Raw genomic sequence first — 27,577 nt, forward strand, 5'->3', positions numbered from 1 at the left:
TGGAAGTTACTTGAAACAGAAACTAATATTTCAGTACATTGAAAATGTCCCAAAGTACTTTTAAAATACTTCATTATGGAAGATGGTACATTTTTCTGTGAAGATATTAGTGGACTTTCTGAATTATCCAGTTCATCCATAAGTCTGCTGATATCTAATAAATGATGTGTATTTATTGATGCCTCAGAGTTAATTTTTAAAGCATCTTTGCTGCACAATGGAGATACATTCCCATCAGTTTCTATATGTCACATTTGAAAGTATTGAAACGCTTTCAGGCTTGTAAGAAACATATGAAAGTCATGTCCAAGTTCCTTAGTGCATTCAAGTACCATGACTTTGTGTGGAATGTCTGTGGTCGTCATCTTAAGGTGTAATTAAATTGAATAAGATAATTGACATTGATCTATATCAAGGATTCACAAAGTACTGTTATTTCTATGTTTGTGGGACAGTTTTGCAACAAAAAAACATGTGTAAGAAGTGGGAAATGAGGGAGGAATTTTTATCACAGGATGTGATTTAAAATCTGTTCCACTGATTTAACCAAAAAGGTTCTTCCACCTTTGCATATAAAGCTTACAATAATGAAGAATTTTGTCAAGGCCTTGGATAAAGAAGGAAGTTAATTCTACTACTTAAGAGAAGTGTTCCCAATTTAATCAGAAAATGCTTCCCTTAGGTGGCAGAACTTACTTTGTTCTTTATCCATAATCAGCTGCAAAACTTAAAGAATGAAGTTCCTTTGGACCTCAAATAAAGAAACTTCCCAAAGATGGTATAGCATTAGTAGTGGTAAAGGATGCAAGAAAGCAACCCTTTCCATTTTGTTATCCATACCCTCCAATAATTTGTCTAGTTATACCTTGAATTTATTTAAGCTATTCACTTCAACAAAAACGGGTGGAAGTTTGTTCCAGCAATCAACCACTGACCAAAGGCAAATTTCCGCACATCTATTCTTCAACTGTCTGCCCTCAGTTTGGGTTTATGCTCCTTTAGGTGCAGATTCTGAGCAAGAGGAAGAATCCTATCAGCACTGAGCGTGCACAAACCATTCAAGGCCTTATACACCTCAATCAGATCACCTTGCAGGTGCCTAGTCTACAGATACTGCAATTTGCAGAACTTAATCCTTTATTCCACTCACTAATATCCTTAGCCGTCTCTATACTATTTCTAGCAGCTCTACATCTTTCCTAAAATGAGGCCTCCAGACCAGTATGCAGTACTCAAGATGTGGCCTAACCACTGCTTTTTACAGTGGGATAATCACCTCCTTATCTCTGCTAGCTATATGTCATTATCAATATGTCCTATATGTCATTACCAAGACCCCATGATCTACTCTTGCAGTCTGTCTGCACTGCTCATAATACATATCTGACTGCACAATTATCCCCAGTTCTTTTTCATTCTCGACTTCACTGAGTGTAGTAGTGGTATGTAAATGGAAGTGGTATGTAATGCAAGAAAGCAAGTTTATGAGCTTATTCAGCATCAGCCAAAAAAAAAAAAAAAAAAAAAAAAATCACACCATTCCCTCCAAATGCCTGTCCAGTTTCTCCTTAAATTTATTCAACCTATCAACCTCCACAACGACAGATGGAAGTTTGTTCCAGCAATTAGCCACCCTCTGGCTAAAGGCAAATTTCCACACATCTATTCTACATCTGTCCTTTCTCAATTTGAATTTATGCCCCCTTAGGTTCGTAATCTGAACAAGTGGAAGGATCCCATCAGAATTCAGCGTGCAGAACCCATTCAAGGCCTTATACACCTCAATCAGATCACCGTGCAGGTGCCTAGTCTCCAGCCACTGCAATTAGCAGAACTTAAGCCTCTCTTGGTAAGAGGATCCCTTCATTCCCCTAACCAAACTTGTTGCCCTTCTCTGTACACGCTCAAGTAAATCTACATCCTTCCTAAAATGAGGCCTCCAGACCTGTACACAATACTCAAGGCGTGGCCCAACCATTGCCTTATACAGAGGGACAATCACCTCCTTCTCCCTGCTAGCAAAATTCCTATATATCATTGACAAAACCCCATGACCTGCCCTGGCAGCCTGTCTGCATTGCTCAGAAAACTTCATATCTGACTGCACAATTACTCCCAGGTCTTTTTCATTTTCTACCACCTTAAGTGTAGTACCACACAGTTGGTACATTTCTCTGGCGTTACTTCTACCCATATGCAGTACTTTGCATTTGTCAAGGTTAAACTTCAGTTGCCACTTCTTAGCCCATCTGCCCAAATTATCTAGATCCTGTTGCAGTAGCACAGTGCCATTACTGTCATTAACAACCCTGCCAACCTTTGTATCATCTGCAAACTTCGACATTAAGCCTGATATAGCTTCATCAATATCATTGATAAATGTACAAAACAACAGTGGACCTAACACCGAACCCTGTGGGACTCCACTAATGACATTAGTCCACAAAGAGCAGACCCATTGATTGCCACCCTCTGTCTTCTCCCACTTAACCATCCTTTTATCCATTGTAGCAACTTACCCTTAATACCATTCTGCTCCAATTTGTACAATAGTCTTCCATGCGCAACAGTGTCAAAAGCTTTCCTGAAATCCAAATATGTGATATAAAAATTATTTTTTGCATCCAGTTCCTTTGTAACTACATCATAATATCCTATGAAATTTGTAAGACAAGACTTTCCCTTAACAAACCCATGCTGTGTCTGAATTATTGCTGCAGAGTAACATACCGAGTTGGTATATTACTCTGGGGTTACTGCTACCCCGTACTTTGCATTTGTTAATGTTAAACTTCAGTTGCCACCTCTCAGCCAATTTGCTCAACTTTTTTAGATCCTGTTGAAGTAGTGTACCTTCCTTACTGTTGTTAACATCCTACCAATCTTCGTAACATCTGCAAACTTAAAGTAAGCCCGATATACTTTCATCAATATCATTGATAAATACAGAAAACAACAAAATTTGCCCAATGTTGAACCCTGGGGACTCCACTAATAACATTAGTCCATGAAGAGCAGTGTCCATTGATTACCATAGTGTCTTCTCCCTCTCAACCAACACTTTATCCATAGCAGCAACTTGCCTTAACCATACTACTCTAGCTTTTATTGTAGTCTTCCATGTGCAACAGTATCAAAAGCTTTCCTAAAATCCAGGTACAGCAGATTCTGGTTAATTGGGACACATCGAGACTAATCACTTTGGCCCAATTAAGTGGCTGTCCCAGTTAAGTGAAATTTTAACCAACAAGCTGAAACACACTTTATAACAGAGGCAAAAAGGTATAAAATAAAAGGAAAGTGGCATTTAAAAAAAGCACACTGTATTTAAGTTATATTGGTACAAACATTTATTAAAAAATAACTAAAGCTAAAAGGAAACAAAATGTGTGCATGTAAAATGAAGATACAGTACATAATAACGTCTGTGTCAAGCAAAGGTTACACATTACTTAAGGGTTTTTACTTTGAAAAAAAATTATCAAATGTCTCTTTATGGACTGGAACTGAACAGAGTCGGTGCAGGTATCTAATGCTGATAAAAGACTGCCTTCATTGCTTTCCTGCATGAAATAGCATCTCAGTTCAGCGATATATTTCCTGGCATCCTGGTTAGTCATTCGCTTAGGTATATCATCGTCCTCATTTTCATGGTCTTCTGGTGTCTCTGAGTGTTTTGCCACAATTTGATTGATGCGATTTTTTTTTTTTTTTGCTTGGTGCACCATAAGTCTCAGGCTTCCTTGCACCATATGGCTAATAATGATAATAATAATTATTTCCTCATAATATTCATTTTTATTGTGGCATTGACGGTTATCGTCAATAATCCTTAAAAATTCTTCACAATTTTGGACATGTTGCAATTCCAAAGACATTTCATTTTCTGTACAGCTCATCGTGTGTGAATCACAATTAGTCATGAAAGGACATTTAGCAAAACAATTTTGAATTGTTTTGCTGCTTATTCCTCACCAGCTATTGGCAATAAATTGTACAGCTTTTATCATTGAAACGTTTGCACTAATTTCTATTGATTTTGAAGATGTCAAATTTTCCCCAATTGTTTCAAGGATGTGATTAACCAGCTTTCCTCAATAATAGGTCTTCAAATTTTTTATAATTCCCTCGTACATAGGCTGTATGTGAGATGTGGCGTTAAGGGGTAAAAATTCCAGTTCAATATTTTTTAAACTATCTATATTAGGGTGTGCTCTGCAGTTGTCCAATATGAACATAGAATTTTTCTGGATTTCCATTGCAGTTCTGCATCCCCGTTCATTAGCTATTTTGTAAAAAAATATGTGATGATCCACGTTTTATTGGCATAATACGAAACTTCCAACTGTCTATTGTAAGCTCCTTGAAACAACGAGGTTTAGCACTTTTACCAATAACCAAAAGTTTGAGTTTATCGTTTCCTGACATGTTTCAGCAGCTCAGTAGCTCAACACTGTTACACGATCCATTGCTTTCTTTCAACCGAACAGTGTTATGTGTTGACAGCTCAGGGAACCATCTGGCGTAGCACGATAATACAGCTGTTTCATTGGCATTGTTAAAGTCATCCTCACTAAATTTTTATGCAACTCTAGCAGGTTTTCAAATTTCCATTGCTCAGCACTGTTCTTCTCACTGTATGCTTTTTTGTAACGAATGTCATGTCTACATTTCCATCGAGACAACCATCTGTCGCTTTGAAATTTACATGACTTGACTGTTTGGCCAACTGTTCTGACTTGGGTTTTAGTGTACGGCCTCTTTTTTTTTTCTTTTTTTTTATGTGAACCCCAAACACGAGAGATATTAGAACCTATAGTACTTAGTACCGTGCTTGGGTTGGAGGTTGAGAAGACGAAAGAAGATATTTGTTGACATTGGACTTGAACTTCTGTACATTGTAATTTTCAGGAAATACGTATTAAAGAAGGTTGTTCCAGAAAACGTCAGTTGAATGAATAAATGAGGAAGATGAAAAGTTGGTTCTGTGGGTTTGAAGTTGGACAGTAAATGGATGTTGACTGGTGGCGGCACGTGTTTGGACTGTTTTGAAAGAGAGAGCAGGAATTATAGAAGCCAATTCAGAAGAACAGTGCCCATGGAAGTATCTATAGACGAGGCATGCAGCAGAAACAGTACATCTATGAGAAAGCGAATGGAGAGACTCTGTTAGAGATGAATCATTAATTAATCTTGATTCCCTCTTCTGAATGGAATCAAGAAGCCTGAGAGAGGTTTTGGGGGGCACCACCCCAGATGTGGGAACAATATTCCATGGCAGGGCGGATTTGCGATTTATACAGAGTGAGCAGCTGTTTGGAAGAAAAGTAACGCCGAGACCGAAAGAGAAAACCAAGTTTTTTAGATGCAGAGGAAGCAATATTTGTAATGTGCTTGTGCCAAGAGAGATTAGAAGTCAGGGTAATCCCCAAAGAGATCATTTTTCCTAGAAATCAGAGTGTCACTAAAGATAAGCATAGGAGCAGAAGAATCCTTTTAGCGAGATATAAGACAAGACTGAGTTTTAGAAGGGTAGAAATCAACTAAGTTGTCTTTGCCCCACTGGAGAATTACCTGAAGATCGGCATTTAAGGAATTGGTAGCAGATTTTCGAGAAGTTGAAGCTGATTGATCAGGACAAGGTTTCTCAAAATGGAAAGTTGAATGCAATGTGCTATCATCGGCAAAACTATGGATACGATTTCCAGTCAATAGAATTAGGTCATTAATATACAAGAGTGAAAGAACTGAACCTTGGGGGAACCCGGCATAAGTGGAGAAGTTAGAAGACAGAGAGCCAGCTACCATCACCCTCAGTGAGTGATCAGAGAGAAAACTGGATAACCTATTACTAAAAACAGTTGTCAGGGATCTGGGTATATCCTGTTTGTTTAGGATCTGGGTATAGTCTGTCTGTATATTCTGCATCTTATTGTTTACCAACTGAAGAGTTGGTAAACAATAAGATGGAAGCTTGTTTAGAAGACCTTTATGCCAAACACGATCAAAAGTCTTTGAGATGTCAAGAGCAACTACTTGCGCTTCACCGAACCTTTCCATTGAATTAGTCCATAAATGGGTAACATAAGTGAGAATATCACCAGTGGATCGACACTGACGGAATCCATACTGGCGATTGTTGATCAGACGGAAGATTTCTAGGTAGTTTAAGAGTTGGCGGTTAATTGATTTCTCCATTACTTTAGAAAGAGTAGAAGTAATTACAATGGGATGATAATTGGATGGGAAGGATTTGTCACCCTTTTTAAGAACTGGCTGGATATTAGCAAATTTCCAAGCAGAAGGAAAAACACCTTTGGAATAAGAAAGTTAAAAAAGGTGGCAAAGAATAGGAGTAAGTTCAGGAGCACAGGTTTTGAGAACAAGTGGAGAAATACCATAAGGACCTGGAGCTTTCTTAGCATCAAGATTTATCAAAATTCTTCTGATATCCTTTTGACGGAAGACCACAGGAGGTATTGAATGGAGCATGTTGGGAATGGTGGGAGGTGTTTTACCAAGATCATTAATACATAAGTTTGAAGAAGAATGGGATGCTAGCAGGTCAGCTTTATCCTTGGCTGAAGTGACAACAGAACCATCTGGTTTGGACAGAGGTGGGAGCAGAGAAGGGTAAAAGTTGCGGCCAATAACTTTGGCAAGAGGCCAGAATGCTTGGCTACCATTAGGGCAAGAAGCAAGTTTTCTACTCTTAGCCTGTTCAAACTCTAGTTTGGACTGATTTGGACTGATTATTGAAAAACCAAGGTTTAGATAAAAGACGAGATTTGAAAGTGGAGTGTTGGATAACACTCCAGCGTCACACTCCCTCGTCAGCAGTTTGGACTGCTGACGAGGCTACTAGTGACAGTCGTGTTCCAAGCCGCTAAGTGGATTTTTCTTATTTATTGATTTGAAATTATTGTTTTTCTAAAACTTTTGATTTAAATTTAGTAGTATAACATTATTTTGTGATTTTTTGATTAATTTGGTGTATTTATTCTTTACTCGGCCTTGTAAAAGTATCGGTAAGGGTTTCCACGTGTTCGTAACTACCGCTACCGTTATTAACTTTCCCGCCATTGTGATACCGTACTAGATATACCGTAGGTTATATACCGTACTAGATAGCGTTAGTTGAACTTCGTTAGCAGTTAAATTGTACGTTTAAATAAATACATATAATGACTTAGATTACAAACGTAATATAATTAATAACATAACATAATTAATTAATAAATTAATAGAATCATGACTCAGACCAGAGCAGTAAAGCAAAAGGCTCAAGCTAATGGAAGTGCTGTGGCTCAGAGCAGAACTGAGGGGGGCAGTTGTCCGACTCACAGCCTTATAAAATGCACTGTTTGCTTGATGTTTGCAGAGCAATCGGGTATGGGACATGATACTGCCAAGGGGGATGTCTTTGTGTGTGCGCGATGCAAGGAGTGTATCGATATCAGGCAACAACTCGGCTTTTTTATGGGCCTATATGAGAGCTTGAAGGACAGCGTGGATGCCCTCGAAGAAACTAAATTGAGGGGCCCATCAAGCTCTCAGCTGCCCACATCAACGCCAGAGCTTGCACTTGGGCATCGCGTGACACAGAGACAACCCCCAAGGCAGAATGCGCTAGTCCCGAAGAAACTAGTAGTTGTTGGTGACTCTATTGTCAGGGAAACGGGGAACATGCTTTGTAAAAAAGATAGGTGGAACAGGACCAGGGTATGTCTGCCAGGGGCAAAGGTTGATGACGTTGTAGAGCGAATATCATCTTTTAAGGGCACAAAAGGTGATATAGTTGTACACGTTGGCACAAATAATATTAAGAGTAGGAGACCGGCAGAATTACTTAACAAGTACAGGTCACTGTTGAACAAAAGCCGAGAATTAGGGTTGAATTTGAAAGTGTCTGCAATTCTGCCCAGACACGATAGGAGGGAGTATATGATGAGAGCCTTGTTGATCAATTCGGCCTTGGAAAGATTGTGCAAGGCTCAAGAGGTAGAATTTTTTTCTGCCTGGACTGTACTTGTTAACAGGAGAGATTGCTTCTACAGGGATGGGATACACTTAAATAGAAAGGGTGCAAGAATATTTGCTGATGCTATCGAGGCAGTGTTAGGTGGGTCGGAAAACTGCTAGCTTGGGGGGAGACAAAGACCAATAGATTGACAGTAGCCACTGGCAGAGCTGAAAGAGATTCTTGCACTGCTTCTATTAGAATGAGCAGAAGCCTGAAAAACAAGATGCATGGTATTTCAGAGACTGCTGGGAGCCATTGCGGTACAAGTAAACACATGGGTTGTGTTAGGGTAGCTAAGAATAGAAACAGGTGCAGGTATACTTGCGTGTACACCAATGCTAGGAGTTTAGTAAATAAATTTGATGAATTTGAGGTATTGCTCAAAACATCGAAGGCAGATATTGTTGGGATATCAGAGACGTGGTGTCACACAGATATAAGGGATGCGGAACTGCAATTTGGGGAGTACAACGTCTAGAGAAAGGATAGACAGGATAGGAAGGGGGGAGGTGTTATGCTATTAGTTAAGAAACACATAAAAACCAAGGAAGTGAAGCCAGTCGACATCGCTGGACAGTGCAGTGTGGAGTCAGTTTGGTGTGACATAAACATTGGGAGATCAAAATTGAGAGTAGGAGTGTGCTATAGGCCTAATGACTCTGATGAGTATAATAAGGAACTGTACAGGGAAATAGAGTGGGCCAGTAAATCAGAGTGTCTTATAATGGGAGATTTTAATTTCCCAGATATTGACTGGAATTTGGGGGCTGGATACTCACACACTAGCAGGGCTTTTGTGGATTTATTGGATGATTGTTTTCTACATCAGCATGTTCGGGAGGCAACTAGAGGGAGTAATACTCTTGATTTGATTATCAGCAGTGATTCTTCATGCATTAAGAATCTGCAGATAAATGAACCACTAGGTGGCAGTGATCACAGTGTGCTGAAGTGGGATTTACTCAAAGAGGTAACTACCATTAGGGGTAAAGGGAAGGGTTATTGCTTCCGTAAAGGCGACTACGATGGACTGAGACAGTATTTAAATTCTATACAGTGGGACCAACAGATGTGTTACCAACAGCAAATTCAAAATGGGAAGCATTCAAAGAACTTATCTTGGAAGCTACTAGGCTTTACATACCAACTAAGAAATATTGTTCAAGGTTTAGGCCAAAATGGATGTCAGATGAACTAATGAGGCATATGGCAGAGAAGAAAAATGCATGGGATACTTACAAATTAACACATGACACAGAAGCCTATGATAGATACAAGTTGATATGCAACCAAGTTACAAAGGAGGTTAGGCAGGCGAAGGCAGATTACGAGAAATCCTTGGCAAGGGATGCAAAGAAAAACAGCAAAGAGTTCTTTACTTATGTAAACTCTAGAAGGAAGGGGATGAATTAGATTGGTCCACTTGATATTGATGGGTCAAGTGTTGATGATCCTGCTCAGGTAGCTAACAAACTAAATGAATATTTTGCATCGACATTCACACATGAGGAGTTATTCAGCGAGGGGAATGCCAGAGGTGTATTCAACTCTAGCAGTAAGTTACAGAATCTTGAAATAACTGGGAGTAAAGTGGAGGAGAAACTGTTGAAGATAAACACAAGAAAGGCACCCGGGGTGGATGGGATCTATCCAGTTATATTAAAGGAGGCAGCAAAGGAAGTAAGCAAACCCTTAGCCATAATTATGAGAGCTTCCTTGGACTCAGGGGAGGTACCCATAGACTGGAAATGTGCAAATGTGACCCCAATTCACAAAGGAGGATCAAAGGCTGACACAAGTAATTATAGACCTGTGAGCTTAACTTCTGTTCCAGGAAAATTAATGGAGGCACTGGTTAAAGAAGCACTGCAGGATCATTTAGACAAGACTTCAGTTATAGCTCAGACACAGCATGGTTTGCTTAAGGGGAAGTCTTGCCTGACCAACTTGATTGGATACTATGATGCAGTCACAAAAGAACTGGATGCAGGGAATAACTTTGATATTATATACTTGGATCTTAGAAAGGCTTTTGATACTGTTGCACATGGAAGACTGCTACACAGATTGGAGCAGTGTGACATTGGAGGCAAATTGCTGCTATGGATAAAGGGGTGGTTGAGGGGGAGAAGACAGAGAGTGGTAATCAATGGACACTGCTCATCGTGGACTGATGTTATTAGTGGAGTCCCTCAGGGCTCAGTGTTGGGTCCATTATTGTTTTCTGTATTTATAAATGATATTGATGATGGTATATCGGGATTAATGTCCAAGTTTGCAGACGATACAAAGGTTGGCAGGGTTGTCAAGGACACTACTGACACTATGCTGCTGCAACAGAATCTGGAAAGGTTGAGCAGATGGGCTGAGAGGTGGCAAATGAAGTTTAACATTGACAAATGTAAAGTACTACACATGGGAAACAGCAACCCCAGAGCAACGTATCAACTCTGTGGTACAACACTGACAGTGGTAGAGAATGAAAGGGACTTGGGGGTGGTTGTGCAGGCAGATATGAAGTTCTCTGAGCAGTGCAGACGGGCTGCAAGAGTAGCTCATGGAGTATTGTCAATGATATACAGGAATTTTTCCAGCAGGGATAAGGAGGTGATTATTCCATTGTATAAGGCGATGGTCAGGCCACACCTAGAGTACTGTATACAGGTCTGGAGGCCTCATTTCAAGAAGGATGTAGAGCTGCTGGAACGAGTACAGAGAAGGGCAACAAGATTAGTGAATGGAACAAAGGGGTGCTCTTACGAAGAAAGGCTTAAGTTTTGCAAATTACAGTGTCTGGAGACTAGGCACCAGCGAGGTGATCTGATAGAGGTGTATAAAGCCTTGAATGGTTTAAGCATGCTCAATGCTGATGGGATTCTTCCTCTAGCTCAGAATAATCACCTGAGAGGGCATAAATTCAAATTGAGGAAAGACAGATGTAGGATAGATGTGCGGAAATTTGCCTTTCGCCAGCGGGTGGTTGGTTGGTGGAACAGACTTCCATCCCTTGTGGTGGAGGTTGATAGCCTAAATAAGTTTAAGGCTCAGCTGGACAGGTATTTTGAACGAACAGAGGGGTGAAGTGGAAGTGGTTTTTTTTTTTTTTTTGGCTGATGCTGCATAAGCTTGCTTTCTTGCATCAAATGCCTCTACTAATGCTAATGCTAATAAAGGACTCCATTCCTGCAAGAATAATTTCACTGACACGATCTGAGCAAATGTTGACATCAGAAGTTTTGAAACAGTAATCCGACCACGGAAAAGAAGAAAAGAAGTCTCACAGGTCATCCCATTTTGCATTCTTGTTATGCCAAACAATATGAGGTTGGGAATAGCCACGAGATAAAGGTTCCATTGGAGAAGAGACAATCACCAAGTTGTGATCTGAAGTGCCTAAAGGACCTCTCATTTCGACCGTGTACTTAGAAGGGTTGTTTGTGAGAAAAAGATGAAGCGTATTGGCTGTATGATTACGATTGTCTGGTATTCTTGTAGATAAATGAACAATCTGTGCTAGGTCATTAGTAATTGCAAAACCCTCAGCATCTCAACCTGCTGGGTCGATGTGACTAGAAAACAGAAGCCAGCTGGTGTTGTGAACATTAAAATCACCAAGGAAAATTACCTCACTGTTAGGAAAGTTGGACTGGAGAAAGTCAAGTTGCAAAGAGAGCAAGTCAAAGAGCTTCAAGTGATTAGTGGAGTTGGGAGAACGGTAGAGACAACAGATGAATTCGACAGAATGAGGGAGAGATTTTGATCCAGAGAAGATCAAAGAGAGGAGATTCCAAATTGCCAAGTCTCTGACAGGGAATATCAGGACGGACATATGCACAAGTACCACCTTTGAGGAGAAAGGAATCATTCAGCGAATAATTTGGGCATCTGAGATGAGCAGTAGTTGAATCAACCTATAGCTGAGATTCTGTCAGAAAAAGTACATGGGGTTTGGAAGACTGCAAGTGGAAATGGACATCGTTGAGATTAGAATTGAGACCAAGTATATTTGTGAAATGAATTAGGAAGTGCTTGGGAGGGTTAGATCTTTTTGCAAATAAGCTTGCTCTATTAATTTGACAATTCATGGTGTATTCAATAGTAAGAAAATGTGGGTGGGACATGCTGTATGAAGTAATGAAATTTTTGGATATGGCATACACGTTTACCAAGTGTACGCCATGTCTGGGTAAGAATATACCCAGATCCTTGACATAACGTGGCCTCGACAAAATTTCCCCGCATGCACACTACTCGGACTCCCTCCAGTCACTATCTGGCAGAGTGGAAGTCATCATCATCAGCCATTTTTAATCCACTGCAGGATGAAGGCCTCTCCAGCAACTTTCCAGTTCCTTCTGTTTTGAGCACTGGCCATCCATTTACTACCCAAAAACTCATGAATTTCATCTATCCATCTCCGCCTTTGTCTTCCAGGTTTTCTTCTAGCTCCTCTTGGATACCATTCTGTTATTTTCTTAGTCCATCTGTCATCATGTCTTCGAGCTATGTGTCCTGCCCAAGACCATTTTATTTCTTTAGTTTTGATAAGAATGTCCTTTACTTCAGTTTGTTGCCTAATCCATATGTTTCTCTTCTTATCTAACAGTCTGATTCCCAATATGATTCGTTCCATTCTTCGCTGTATAGTTCTCAGCTTCTCTTCCATTCTTTTGGCGAGTGCCCAAGTTTCACTTCCATAAGTCATGGTGGGGAGCATACATTGGTTCATTATTTTAGGTTTCAGACAAACTGGGGTATTGCTCTTCAGTATGTGACTATATTTCCTGAATGCTATCCATCCAAACTTTATTCTTCTCTTGACTTTCAGCCATTTATCATTATTACAGCTAATAACTTGTCCCAGATAAGTGTATGACTCCACCTTTTCAATTACTGCTCCTTCAGTCATTATTTCCCTTTCTGTGGCACACTTGTTCATCATTACTTTTGTTTTAGCCATATTCATCTTTAGTCCAAAATCCTTACTAGCTCTGCATAACTGATTAAGATTTTCTGCTAATTCTTTGGGATCTTGGCTTATGACCACAATGTCATCTGCAAATCGTAAATGGTTTAGGTACTCTCCGTTCACATTGACTCCTTTCTGCGCCAGTCTAATCATCTGAACGCTTCCTGAAGGGCAGCAGTAAACAGCTTCAGGGATATTGTGTCTCCTTGTCGAACTCCTTTCTCAATTTTAAATTTCGTACTGTCTTTGCCTAGTCTAATAAAGGAGGTAGTACTCTCATATTTTCTTCAAAACCATAATATATGGGGTATCAGTGTCTTGTCTTTCCAGTGCCCGAAACATTGCCTTATGCTGTATGGAGTCAAATGCCTTTTCATAATCCACAAATGCCAGGCATAATGGTGTTTTATATTCATTTGCTTTCTCCATTAGCTGTGATATTACGTGAAGGTGATCCATATTGGAGAATCCTTTACTAAAGCCAGCTTGCTCTTTCGGTTGATTCTCATCAAGTATTCTTTCTAATCTGTTAGTAATGACCCTTGTGAACAACTTGTAGATGTGGGATAACAAGCTAATTGGTCTATAATTTCCAATTTCTGATTTATCTCCTTTCTTATGCAGCAAAACTATGATTGCATTATTCCACTGCTTAGGCATCACATCTTTTCTAATGCACTTTGTGAAGAGCCTTGCCAGTTTTTGTGTTATGTCTCTTCCTCCCAATTTTAACAACTCTACAGAAACTTCATCTTCCTCCGGGGCTTTCTGATTCTTCATTTTATTCAATGTATGTTCTACCTCATCAGGAAGAATATTGGGTATGTCGTATGTGTTGCTACTTTGCAATCCATCTTCCCCACTGCTGGCATCATTCCCCTGCTCCTTGTATAATTCTCTATAGTAGTCTTCTGCTATTTGAATTATGCCTTGTCTGCTGTTTATATGTACACCATCGCTATTCTTCAGTTTCAGTATCATTTGTCTTTCTGTATTACTGACCATGGCTGCTGATTTAAATCCTTTGTTTTCCCTTAATGCTTGTTCTACTTTTCTTCTGTTAAATCTTCTTATGTCCTCTCTGAGTCTCTTTCTAATGGCTTTGCATAACTCAGTATACTCAATTTTCTCCCTGTCAGTGTTCTTCTTGCTTTTCATTTGTCGTCTTCGGTTCATCATGAAAAGTGTTTCTTGACTAATTTTTTCTTCTTTGGATTTCTTTTTCCCTATAGGTTTCTTGCGCTTTATCACTTTCAAAAAGTTGTAATATTCCTCGTCGATATCTTGGTCCTCAGCAGTCTGCAGAAGCTCAACCTTGTTCTTAAGTTCCAGTACATACTGCTTTTTCTCCTCTTCTGTTATCTCAAAGATCTTTGTATTATTTACTCGAGTCAGTTTTTTCCTTTCCTTTCCTACATCTATATCAAGGGTACATCTTACCATTCTGTGATCACTTCCAACATTTATCTTATTCAGGACTGTAACATCATTCACATTATATCTTCTGTTAGTGAGGATGAAGTCGATTTCATTAGTAGTTAATCCATTTGGACTCTTCCATGTCCACTTTCTGTTCACCCTTTTCTTGAAAAAAAAAGTGTTCATTACTGACATTCCTTGAGATTCTGCAAATTCCACAAGTCTTTCACCTCTTTCATTTCTTTCACCAATTCCAAAATTTCCTATAGTTCCCTTTTCTGCGCTGTTTTGTCTTTTTCCAACCTTAGCGTTGAAGTCTCCCATAATAATAGTGTAGTCGGTTTTCTGCTCATCTAGAAGACTCAATTTTGGTGTACATTTCTTCAACCTCTTCATCATCATGGCTCGATGTTGGTGCATATATCATTATAATCTTTATCTTGTACCTCTTTGAAATCTTGAGTATTAGTCTTGACACTCTTGGTGATGTACTTTTGAATTCCAAAATGTTGTTTTTAAAATCTTTATGGACCAGAAACCCAACTCCACCTTCACTCCTTTCACTGTTTCCATTGGTGTACAGCAGATTTCCACTTGATAAACTTATAAGTGATTCATTTCTTCTTGTTTCAGCCAAACCGATGATATTCCAATTCACATTTTCTAATTACTTTTCCAGCTCTAATATCCTGTCTTCACCGATGAGTGATCTTACGTTATAACAGGCCAAGTACAGTTTCCGTGCATGGCAGCCTGGTCGTACCCAGATATTCTTAGCACCCTCTGCTTCCACTCTGATCCTCTCGTTGCTGTAAGAGGGAGACTGAAAGCTGCTGGGGACTGAGGGCCATTTGTTTTGTCGTGCTTTCATATGCTGGAGGGTGTGGTCTTTTCCTCTTCACGCTGACCAGGCGTCTTGAAGAGAACCACTCTACATGTTCGTTGCCACCTAAGTGATGTAACAGGGCTTACCATCGAGAAGGTGTGCATGAGTGGATTTTAGGGAGGCAGGCCAACCGGACTTCTCCTAAATCTTCTGTAATAGAGAGATATTGGATCCATCAGTGTTTTAGGCTGAGTGTCTGATAACACACAGGATACCTGTTCCCCTCTAAGCCCCGAGTGGAGGTAGGAAGATTATACACTAGCTGATCCAGAAGCCTCCTAGACAGTTACCAATAGGTTTGGTCCGGTGTACTAACTAGTGGCTGGCCTGCGAACATCGTTTTAGAGCTGTACTCTCGAAATGTAAGAATATTGGATCTCGCCACGACGTTCATCATAACCTCAAAAGTCATCAATCATACTGCATGATGGAAGAGATAGGGAAGGGTTGACCCGAACTTAGCTCTAGAGACTAAACTTGGGTTCCACCACTTCAAGCCTCCAATATGCAGAGTGGTGGTATTTCACCGGTTGATGAGAGTCATCTACCACCTAGTACTGCCTGGTAACATAGAAGGGCGGCGTCCCTCCATGTGGTGTGAGCACCACACCTCGCCCCTGCTTACGTTGGTTCACACCTGGGTGGTCACCCACCACGTACTTGTGCATGGAGGTTCTACTCAGGATTACTAACAGTCCCACCATCGTGAAGGTGCAAGCAGAGGATTTGGCTGTCACAGACCAGACTTCGCCGAAATTGGGTCCACTTGACTTGAGTGTCACCCGAATATCAGTTCCTTCAGCGTTTTAGTCTCCCAGGTAGCAAGTACAGCTTGTCTGGCATATCTGAGAGAATGTCTGTTACAACCTCAAGGACCGAACGCACATCTCGTTTAGATACAGTGGAAAACCATTGATTCAAAGTGTCCTCGATGTCTGGACATTTGCTTTCCCTCCTTTGCTTTTGAGATGTTTTATTTAAACTTGTGCGCAATATCCCCTCATCTCTAAGTTTTTCTTGCTGTAGCAGTCTTGAAATTGTAGAATTTGGCACCTTAATTATCTCTGCTAGCTGATGATGACTGATGTTAGTAGGTTGACTTTTTATCTTGTCAAGAATAGCGTTTTGTTGCAAAAGTGACCAATCTTTACATGGCAAAATTTCTACCAGAATTCGATTACCACGACAGAACAAATGCAACACAACCACCCTACAGCAAGACTTTGAAATAACTGACTCATCTGCTACCTGTATGATCTCTCTGTTATGAGCGGGAGTGCCATCTACATACAGCTTGTTGTTGACTCATGACCTTCACTACCTCGATTAAGCAGCGAGTTGGCCCAAATAAGCGGAACAAATTCAGGCTAAATGCCTGTTTTGTTTCTGTTCTTCAAATTTTGTCCCAAAAAAAAATGGCCGCCCTGATTAACCTGAATCCACTGTATATGATATCAAAATTTATTTTTTGCATCCAGTTCCTTTGTGACCATATCATAGTATCTGATCATCAAATTTGTCAGAAAAGACTTCTCCTAAACAAACCTATGCTGTGTCTGAATTATAACTGCAGTCTTGTTTAGATGATCCTGCAGTGCTTCTTTAACCAGTGACTTCATTATTTTCCCCAGAACAGAAGTAGACTAACAGGTCTATAATTACTTGTATCACCTTTCAATCCTTTGTGAATTTGGGATATATTTGCACATCTGCAGTACATGAGGACCTCCCCTGAATCCAAGGATGCCCTCATAATCATGGCTAAGGGCCTGCTTTCTTCCTTTGCTGCCTCCTTTAATGTAACTATAGTATAGATCCCATCCAACCCAGGTGCATTCCTGATGTTTAACTTTAACAATTTCTCCTCCACTTTGCTCTCAGTTATTACGAAATCATTTAACTCACTGTTAGAATTTGATAAGCAAACACAACACAACCACTGGCCTCCACTTCCCTACAGAATTCCTCATGTGTGAATATAGATGCGAAATACTCATTCAGTTTGTCAGCTAACTGAGCAGAGTCATCAACAATCAAACCATTGATCAAGTGGACCAATATGATTCATCCTCTTCCTTCTAGAATTTACATAATTAAAGTCTTTAGTGTTTAAAGTCTTTAGTGTTTATCTTTGTATCCGTTATCAAAAATTTCTCATCTTCCTTTGCTTGCCTAAACTTTGTGACTTGATTATAGATTATCTTATATCTACCATAGTCATCTTCAGAGCCATGCCAAGTGTGAGGTGAACGAGGCTCTTGTCTCAGATTAAAATCTGAAAGGGGCACCAAAAGAAAGATTAAATAATTGCCAATATTGCCATGATTAACAGTAGGGCGTAATTTTTCATTCTTGCCTCAGATACTAAAATGGCTCAACAAGTCCCTCCCTGGGCATATGTATCTCGTAATAATTTATATGCATCCCATGCATTTTTTTGGTATGAAAAGCCTAGTAGCCTCCAAGATTAATTCCTTGAATGCTTCCTGTTTAGAATTTGCTTTTGTTAACATCATCAGTTGGTCCCACTGTATAAACTTTAAAAATGGTCTGAGATCACTGTAGTCACCTTTACAAAAGCAAAAACCCTTCCCTTTACCCCAGATGGTAGTTGCATCTTTGTGTAAATCCCACATCTTCCATCTGTTATTGTAGAAGTTGATAGCTTAAATTGATTCAAGGCAGAACTAGACAAACATTTGGAGCGAGTGGATGGGTGAAATGAGAAGGATTTTTTTTTTTTTTTGGGCTGATGCTATATAAGCTTGTTTTCTTGCATCATATGCCTTTACTAATGCTAATCAGTACACTGTGATCACTGCCATCTAGTGGTTCCTTAATCTGCAGATTCTTAATGCATGAATAATTGCTGGTGATAATCATATCAAGAGCGAGACTCCCTTTAGTTGCCTCTTGAACATGCTGCTGCTGTAAAAAACAGTCATCTAGTAAATCCACAAAATTCTTGCTATTGTGTGAATGACCAACCCACAAGTTCCAGTCTATATCTGGGAAATTAAAATTCCCCAATATAAGACAATCTGATCTATTGGTCCACTCTATTTTTCTGTACAGTTGTTTGTTGTACTCATCAGAGTTATTATAACACACTCCTACTCTTAATTTTGATTTCCCACTGCTTATGTCACACCAAACTGACTCAACACTGCACTGTCCGCCTGTGTCAACTGGATGTGCTTCTTTAGATTTTGTTTTTTTTTAACTAACAGCATGACCACTTCACCTTTTCTATCCTGTTTATCCTCTCTGTATACATTGTACTCCCCAATTTCCAATTCTGCATTCTTTACATCTGTCTGACACCGCTGCTCTGATATCTCAACAATATCTGCCTTTGATGTCTTGATCAGCACTTCAAATTCATCAAATTTATGTACTATACTTCTAGCATTGGTGTACATGCAAGTATACATGCACCTATTCTTTCTCTTAGTTATCCTGACACACCCATGTATTTACTTTTTACATGATGACTCCCAGCACCTCGCTTTCCAGGCTGCTGCTCATTCCAATAGAAGCAGTGCAAGAATCACTTTTACCTCTTCCTGTGGCTGCTGTTATTCTCTTAGACTATGATTCTCCCCAGGCTAGCAGTTTTCTGAATCGCCTAACACTGCCTTGATAGTATCAGCAAATATTCTTGCACCCTCTTTATTTAAGTGTATCTCATCCCTGTAGAAACAATCTCTGCTGTTCACAAGCACAGACCATTCTGAAAAAAATTCTACCCCATGAGCCTTGCACAGTGTCTCCAGGGCCGAATTGACTGACAAGGCTCTCATGATATGTTCCCTTTTATTGTGTTCTGGCAGAATTGCAGACACTTTCAAATTTAACCCTAAGTCAAGACTTTTTTTTTTTCAATATTGACCTCTACTTTTTAAGTAAGTCTGCAGATCTCCTACTCTTAATATCATTTGTGCCAACGCATAAAAGAATATCGCCCTTCTGCTCTACGACGTCATCAACTTTTGCCCCTGGCAGACATACCCTGGTCCTATTCCACTTATTCTTTTTGCACAATACATTTCCCGTCTCCCTGAGAATCTTCAACATAACAGGCTTCAAGTGTTATGCATCCCATGAGGTTAAAACTAGCATGCCACAAAATATAGTTTCACAACGACTTTTTTAAAATATCTATTCTTTAATAATGCAAATTCGAATGTAGATAGCAAAAATGAAATTATGTTTTGAAAAATGCATAATCAGTGGTAAGGAACCGGTCTCATGGTCCTTATCCTGTGTGCTACAGCAACCCGTATGGCCCACAACTTTCAGCATTTTATCTGTGTTGGCTCCTAGAAAAAAAATGATTCAACGACCCTGTCATATGCATAATAGGCTTTGTCGCTAATGCATCAAAAAAAAAAAAGAAAAAAAAAGTAAACCTAAACCCTAAAGCCTCTGTCATAGAACAACTAGACAACAAAAACAGCCATTTCTTGGTTGCAATGCTACATAGGTGACTTGAACACTAACTCCTTCAGGGTTTTAGGTGTATACCTAATAATAGTCTGGTTTGACATTGCATTATATATTTCGACTTAAATTCTGGTTCTAAGGACTTTGTTTTAGATGTAAAACTGATAACCTGACTTGGAGGTGCAGTAGAGAAAGGCTTGGCTGAAATTCTACATTCGTGTATGGGACTTGAATGCTAGCTCTATCATTGTTTTTAGATGTGCAGCTAAGAATAGTGTGGTTTGGTATTGCATCATATTTAGGCATCATTGGCCGTAGTTACTGGAAGAATATCCATAAACAACCCTTATATCTCCTATTGGTAATGAAGTAGTCTTTTTAAAATTTTAAATATTGTTGTAATTTGAATGTTCTTATTAGTATTGTAAAGGTTAACGATGAATAAATATGCAGAAATATTTGAAAAATAACCACCTTAAAAATGAGTCAGCCCGATATTGTTGTTAATACAGACTTTAGGTGATTGGTATGTGTGTATGTTTGGGTTAGGGAGAATTGTTTGACTAGGAGATAGGAACTTCTAAGTTAAGGTGCAAGTGTGGGTTTATGTGTAAAATTTGAGCTTTGTAGAGTGTGTTTGTAGCATTTCTGATAAAATAGTTGTTTCAATTTCATTTTTCATGTCTTTTCAGTTAAATTTTTTTCTCCCTTCATTCTTTGTAGGAGAGAAGGAGCATTAGAAGATATGGCAGTAAAACCTCTTACACAGTTTCCTTCCCAATTGGATGAAGAAGTTAGTTGTTTTTCCTTCCTATTTGTCTTTTAACATTAGATTTTTCAAATGGAATAATTTGTTATTTAAAGAAGCCTTACTTCTGACATGAAACACTTACATATGCATGCATGCACAACTGGGAAAACTAGGATTTTTGACTACATTGGCAGCCAAATTTTGTAAATATCTTAGGTTTCATAAAATATAATATTAGTTTAATTAACATTGTTTTAATGAATGAGTTAATTAAAATTCTTGACATTGACTTCAAATGTGGGTGTAGGAATAATATTCCTATGTCTCCACTAAAAGCTTTTTTGAAACGATCAGCTTTATAATAATGTAAGTAATATAGTGAGTGAAGGACTAATATAGTTAGGCGCATCCGTAGCCAGGTGGGAAGGAGCAGCAGTGCGTAGCACACGCTTCTTGATTAGACCGGGGTTCGAGCCCATCACCACCAAATACGGAGGATGTGGAAAGGTCAGGGAATGGCCACCGCATATCCCGGAGCAATATGGCCTTAGTTGCTAATGCTCTAAAAAAAAAAAAAAAAAAAAAAAAAACAAATAAATAAAATAATATAGTTAGTCGTTAAGATACCCAAAACGTTATATTAATGTATAGTAATGTAGGCAAACAGCCTAATAAACTATAGTATTAATTTTCATGTGGTATAAGAATGGTTTCAATATACTAATAACCTTAATGTAAGTAATTTTTTTTCCACTCTTATAATTTTCCCCTCTTATTATGTTGAAATATATAATTTTACTTAATTCATGTTTTTTTTTTTTTTTTTTTACTTTGTTTTGGTGTTTTGCAAGTCAGGATGGTTATGGATTTGTTAATTAATATCATGTATATAAAATTATGCAATTTTTTTAACTTTGATAAGGAATTATAATTTCCATAATGTTGCATTGTACGTTTTGAACACTTGACGTAAATGGCGGACGGCGATTGAAAACGATATTGTGCATTCTGCGATTTTTCAGGTTATTATTATTGTTATTAGCCATATGGTGCAAGGAAGCCTGAGGCTTATGCTGCATCAGCCAAAAAATTATTTCTGAGTTACCCTGTGTGACAGAGAGAGAGAGAGAGAGAGAGAGAGAGAGAGATTGTGAGTGTCAGAAGTAAAAAGGAATCACCAAGAAAGAGAAGGCTGATCATATCCAGCTCAGCACCCTGGGTTTTGAAGAGTATCACAGATGAAGGTAAGTAAATTAAGTTGGGTAAGAATAATTTTTGTGATTGTATTTGCTGATTTTTGCTCCTCTGAGGGTGTTTTTGCTCAGCGTGATCGCTACAGCACCAGCGGTAGTGAACCCACTGGCATAGCCACTTATTTGAGTACATTGCAAAAGCTCAAAAATTTTGAACATATTATACTTCAAACTGCTTGTGATAAGGTTATTTTGTATGGGAAATATAATGCTAATGACAGAATTAACTTATACTTAGTTTATAAGAGTTTTCTTTGCCTACTGGCATTTTCCCGCCAAAACTGGAAAATCGTGATTTTTGACTTCTAGTGGGGCCTACACTGGAAATAAGTACTTCAAGCCACTACTTAAAACATCAGCAATTGACTTATTGCAGCGAAAGTGAATTTAATTCAGAAATTATGGCTGAAAAATCAAATGATGACAAAATCCTGAACAATGACTTAAAAAGACTCCTCTGAAAATGAAGTTAGAGTGCTCAGGGAGAAAGCCTCTATTAATGAGGAAAGTGGTAATGAACTGGATAGCTGACCTCCTCAGTATTAAGAATGGCAGGAAAGGGAAAACTCAAACTATCTGGAAATTCCAGAGATGCAACAAAAGACAAGAAGAACTAAAACTAGACTACTTAACAAATTTCGCTGACCCTAACAAACAAGCAAAGGAAACCAGAGTGTATCTAGAAGAATATATGCACAAGCAAATCAACGGGATTACTTCTGCAGTTAGACTGCAGATAGTGAACTGTCGGTCACTGCTTGAGCAGTGCCTGATTGAATTAAACACAGAGAACCAAGTGTTAATATCTAAATTAGAGAATTACAACCGAGGAGAACACCTATAAAACTATGAACACATTAACATGTGCCCAATGCACAAAGATTAATGGCAAACAGGAAATAACTAGAGCTAAACAAAAGCTACAAAGCAACCTAATATAAACAAGGAAAGCAACATTCTTATTCTGAAAGCAAAAAGTGACTCTACCAGTAAAACCAGTGAGGCAGTTAAGGACACAGTGGTAACAAAGTTGAGGCCTCATCTGAGAGAAATAAAGATAAACAACATGCGAAAAATCAGGAATAATGGAGTCCTGATTGAGGTAGAAAGCAATAGAAAACCATCCTGAAGTGGAAAAACTGGGCTTTGCTCCCTGAAAAATCAAAAGGGAAAAACCCAAATATTATAATCTTTGATATCCCTATGTCAGTAATAGAAAAAGAATTCATGATGGACATCTACTGCAAAAACTTTGAAAACAATGAAATGACAATACATGAATTTTCTGCTGAGTTCCTGCTGAAAGGAGCAACAAAAAACAAAAGGAATGGTCAGCTCAACATAATTGCAGAAATTACACCAAAAATTTGGAAGGTATTTCAGAGACAATAGAGAATCTATGCTGGCTGGACGAGTCATAGATTTAGGGAACATTTCCCTATCCAAAGATGCTTTAACTGCCATAAACATAGTCACATTGCCAGAGACTGCAGTCAGAAAGAACCTGTGTGTGCTCACTGTGCAGCAGCTGGCCACGATTACAAAAATTTCAAAAATAAGTCTCAGCAGCCAAAATATGCTACCTGCAAGGCAGCATGCCTGCCTGACTATGCTTTGCATTCAGAATCTGCAAGTAAAGGAACCACTAGGTGGCAGTGATCACAGTGTGCTGAAGTGTGATTTACTCAAAGGGGTAACTACCATCAGGGGTAAACGGAAGGGTTTTTGCTTTCGTAAAGGCGACTACGATGGTCTGAGACAGTATTTAAATTTTATACAGTGGGACCAACTGATGATGTTACAAACAGCAAATTCAAAATGGGAAGCATTCAAAGAACTTATCATGGAAGCTACTAGGCTTTATATACCAACTAAGAAATATTGTTCAAGGTTTAGGCCTAAATTGATGTCAGATGAACTAATGACATTTCCTATGGCAGAGAAGAAAAATGCATGGGACACACATAAATTAATGGGTGACATGGAATCCTATGATAGATATAAGTTGGTCTGTAACCAAGTCACAAAGGAGATTAGGCAGGCAAAGGCAGATTATGAGAAATCCTTGGAAAAGGATGCAAAGAAAAATAGAAAAGAGTTCTTTACCTATGTAAACTCTAGAAGGAAAGGGATGAACCAGATTGGTCCAATGGATATTGATGGTTCAACAGGTGAGGATCCTGCTCAGGTGGCTAACAAACTAAATGAGTATTTTGCATCTACATTCACACATGAGGTGTTATTCAGGAAGGGGAATGCCAGAGGTGAAGTAAACTCTGGCAGTGAGCAGCTAGATGATTTTGTAATAACTGAGAGGAAAGTGGAGGAGAAATTGTTGAGGATAAACATAAAAAAGGCACCTGGGGTGGATGGGATCTATCCAGTTATATTAAAGGAGGCACCAAAGGAAGTAAGCAAACCCTTAGCCATAATTATGAGAGCTTCCTTGGGCTCAGGGGAGGTACCCATAGACTGGAGATGTGCAAATGTGACCCCAATTCACAAAGGAGGATCAAAGGCTGACACAAGTAATTATAGACCTGTGAGTTTAACTTCTGTTCCAGGAAAATTAATGGAGGTACTGTTTTAAGAAGCGCTACAGGATCATCTAGACAAGACTTCAGTTATGGCTCGGACACAGCATGGTTTTGTTAAGGGAAAGTCTTGCCTGACAAATTTGATTAGACTATGATGCAGGGAATTAGTTTGATATTATATATTTGGATCTTAGAAAGGCTTCTGATACTGTTGCACATGGAACACTGCTGTACAAATTGGAGCAGTGTGGCATTGGAGGCAAATTGCTGCTATGGATAAAGGGATGGTTGAGGGGGAGAAGATAGAGAATGGTAATCAATGGACACTGCTCATCGTGATCTAATGTTAACTCTCCTGGAGTCCCTCAGGGTTCAGTGTTGGGTCCATTGTTTTCTGTATTTATAAATGATATTGATGATGGTATATCAAGCTTAATGTCCAAGTTTGCAGACGATACGAAGGTTGGCAGGATTGTTAAGGACACTACTGATGCTATGCTGCTGCAACAGGATCTGGAAAGGTTGAGCAGATGGGCTGAGAGGTGGCAAATGAAGTTTAACATCGACAGATGTAAAGTACTACGTATCGGAAACTGCAACCCCAGAGCAACGTATCAACTCTGTAGTACTACACTGATAGTGGTAGAGAATGAAAGAGACCTGGGGGTAATTGTGCAGGCAGATATGAAGCTCACTAAGCAGGGCAGACAGCCTGCAAGAGTAGCTCATGGTGTCTTGTCAATGATATACAGGAATTTTTCTAGCAGGGATAAGGAGGTGATTATTCCCTTGTATAAGGCAATGGTCAGGCCACACCTAGAGTACTGTATACAGGTCTGGAGGCCTCATTTCAAGAAGGATGTAGAGCTGCTGGAATGAGAGAAAGGCAACAAGATTAGTGAATGGAACAAAGGGTTGCTCTTACGAAGAAAGGCTTAAGTTTTGCAAATTACAGTGTCTGGAGACTAGGCACCAGCGAGGTGATCTGATAGAGGTGTATAAAGCCTTGAATGGTTTGAGCATGCTCAATGCTGATGGGATTCTTCCTCTTGCTCATAATAATCACCTAAGAGGGTATAAATTCAGATTGTGGAAAGACAGATGTAGGATAGATGTGTGGAAATTTGCTTTTAGCCAGCGGGTAGTTGGTTGGTGGAACAGACTTCCATCCATTGTTGTGGAAGTTGATAGCCTAAATAAATTTAAGGCTCAGCTGGACAGGTATTTCGAACGAACGGAGGGGGGGGGGGTGAAATGGAAGTCTTTTTTTTTTTTTTTTTTTTTGCTGATGCTGCATAAGCTTGCTTTCTTGCATCATATGCCTCTGATAATGCTAATACACATAGTATCAGTAATGATAAATGCCCCAGTTAATAAAAAACATGTCAAAACTTATACAATCTAGGACCAACTACGGGCCAGATTGAAAACATAAATGTGACTATGGCTCTAAATCTCGTTCAGTTGTATGCTTAAGGAGCATGAGCTGTTGTAGATCAGATTAAACTCAAATTAGAAGAAAATAATATAGATATCTTGGTACTCCAAGAGTCCTACACACATATGGGTAGGGTTCACGGATACCCAATTGGCTATAAAATAATAGAAATCACCTCAGATGTCCCTTCTACAGCAATAGTAGTTAAAAATACTGACCTTACAGTCACAAAGGTGGGTCACCTCTACTCCCCAGTGGGAGTGTGTGTGTCCATATCACCCGTGCTGTAGGACAGTTTTACCTTATTCCACTGTATTCCAGACCAGGTGAAGATATAAACCTGGCTATTGAATACCTACTGCAAATATCATAGTATGTGCTGGTGTCAACTGCCGGTCAGCCTTGTGGCATAGCCGTACAGAAGACAGAGCGTGCGCGCGCGCGCACACACACACACACACACACACACACACACACACACACACACACACACACACACACACACACACACACACACACACACACCAGCCAGATATTTTCAGACTATATAGCCACCTCACCCTTTCATGTGCTAAACCAACCAAATAACCTCCCAACGTTTAGCAATACCATATGGGGGAGTGACATTGATGTTACTCTTGCTGCCAATTCAATAGCTTATAAAATTACAGACTGGTGTGTCCAGCCAGCCTGGACTACATCAGATCATAGAGCCATTTCTTTCAAACTAAACAGGCAATTACAATCAACTCAACACTCCCTGTTGGATATCAAAAGGTATAACCTTAAAAAGCCAAATTGGCAGATTTTCGCAGAACATACAGTAGCTGAGCTGCAAAAACAGGAAAATGAGTAATCTAGATCAGGCAACTGTAGCCTGACGAGCAAGCACTGACTATGATAAACATTTTAACAAAAACAGCAATTCTCTCTATCCCGCGGAAAAAACCGAGGAACGGTAGTTCCCTGGTTGTGCCCCGAACTGACTATACCCAGGAGAAGGGTACAACAGGTGAGGAGACATTTTCAAATAGCCAGAACATCTTGGCCACAAAATGAGGTGGTGCACTGAGAGATTCTTATAAAACTCTCAGTAATCAGTATACAGCCCTCATAAGAGATGGGGGGTATATTCAGGGGTTTCCCCCGTTAGCCACGTATTGTACTCCTTGTGTTGAGGTTCACGCCAAGACCGGCCATTTGTATGTAGTGTGTTGGGTGTGTAAATGTTATGATGTGTTCTGTTGTTATGTAGTCGGCCAGTAACTGGCTCTTAGCAAGTGGGAAGTAGCAACACGTGGTCACAGCATCTCATCCCCGCCACGTGGAGGCGGCAATGATCTACTACCTTCATGCTAGTCTATACCGGAACAAAGTTCCAGGATAGGCAAAGTTAGGAGAAAAGGAAAATGAAAAAAAAAAAAATAATAATAATAATAAAATAAATAAATAAAAAATAGCTGGAAAAGTTAGGGGTGGTGGGGAAGGGAAGAAGTGCAGCAGGGGCTCAGAGAAGGGACCCGCTGTAATAAAAGAAAGTTAAGAGAAATTGATAAAAGAGAAGAGAGAAAAAAAAAAAAAAAAGAGGTGGAGGCAATTTTCAACCTTTGTAGATGCCACATGTCGTGGTGCAATCCTATCCTAATTTAGGATTAGCAATTCCTATCCTGTGAGCAGGATTAGGAGATGTCGAGGCGCATCCTCAATAGATCCTTCAGCTTCAAGCAAGCAGGCAGGTTCTACTAGCTAGCATCAGTTGAGCCCTCCTTTTAAACACAGAAACTACAAATTTATTAAAATTAGTGAACCTTCTCCTATCTGCGAACATGATCCATAAATTGTCTCTCTAAGCCGC

The 27,577-nt window shown here is 39.4% G+C and overlaps 1 protein-coding gene across 1 annotated transcript in view; it reads left to right on the forward strand.

Annotated features, from left to right (window-relative positions):
• Positions 1 to 27,577, forward strand: part of LOC150078991 (multiple PDZ domain protein-like) — a 798,800-nt gene that overhangs the window by 378,443 nt on the left and 392,780 nt on the right. Inside the window, exon 12 of the mRNA XM_090382913.1 lies at positions 20,467 to 20,536. Coding sequence (XP_090239039.1) covers positions 20,467 to 20,536 — 70 coding nt within the window. The remainder of the gene's footprint in view (positions 1 to 20,466; positions 20,537 to 27,577) is intronic.

The sequence above is a fragment of the Mastigoproctus giganteus genome, chromosome 10 (assembly GCF_048544385.1).
Source record: "Mastigoproctus giganteus isolate SK-2022 chromosome 10, ASM4854438v1, whole genome shotgun sequence".
In the NCBI taxonomy this organism is placed as follows: Eukaryota; Metazoa; Arthropoda; class Arachnida; order Uropygi; family Thelyphonidae; genus Mastigoproctus; species Mastigoproctus giganteus.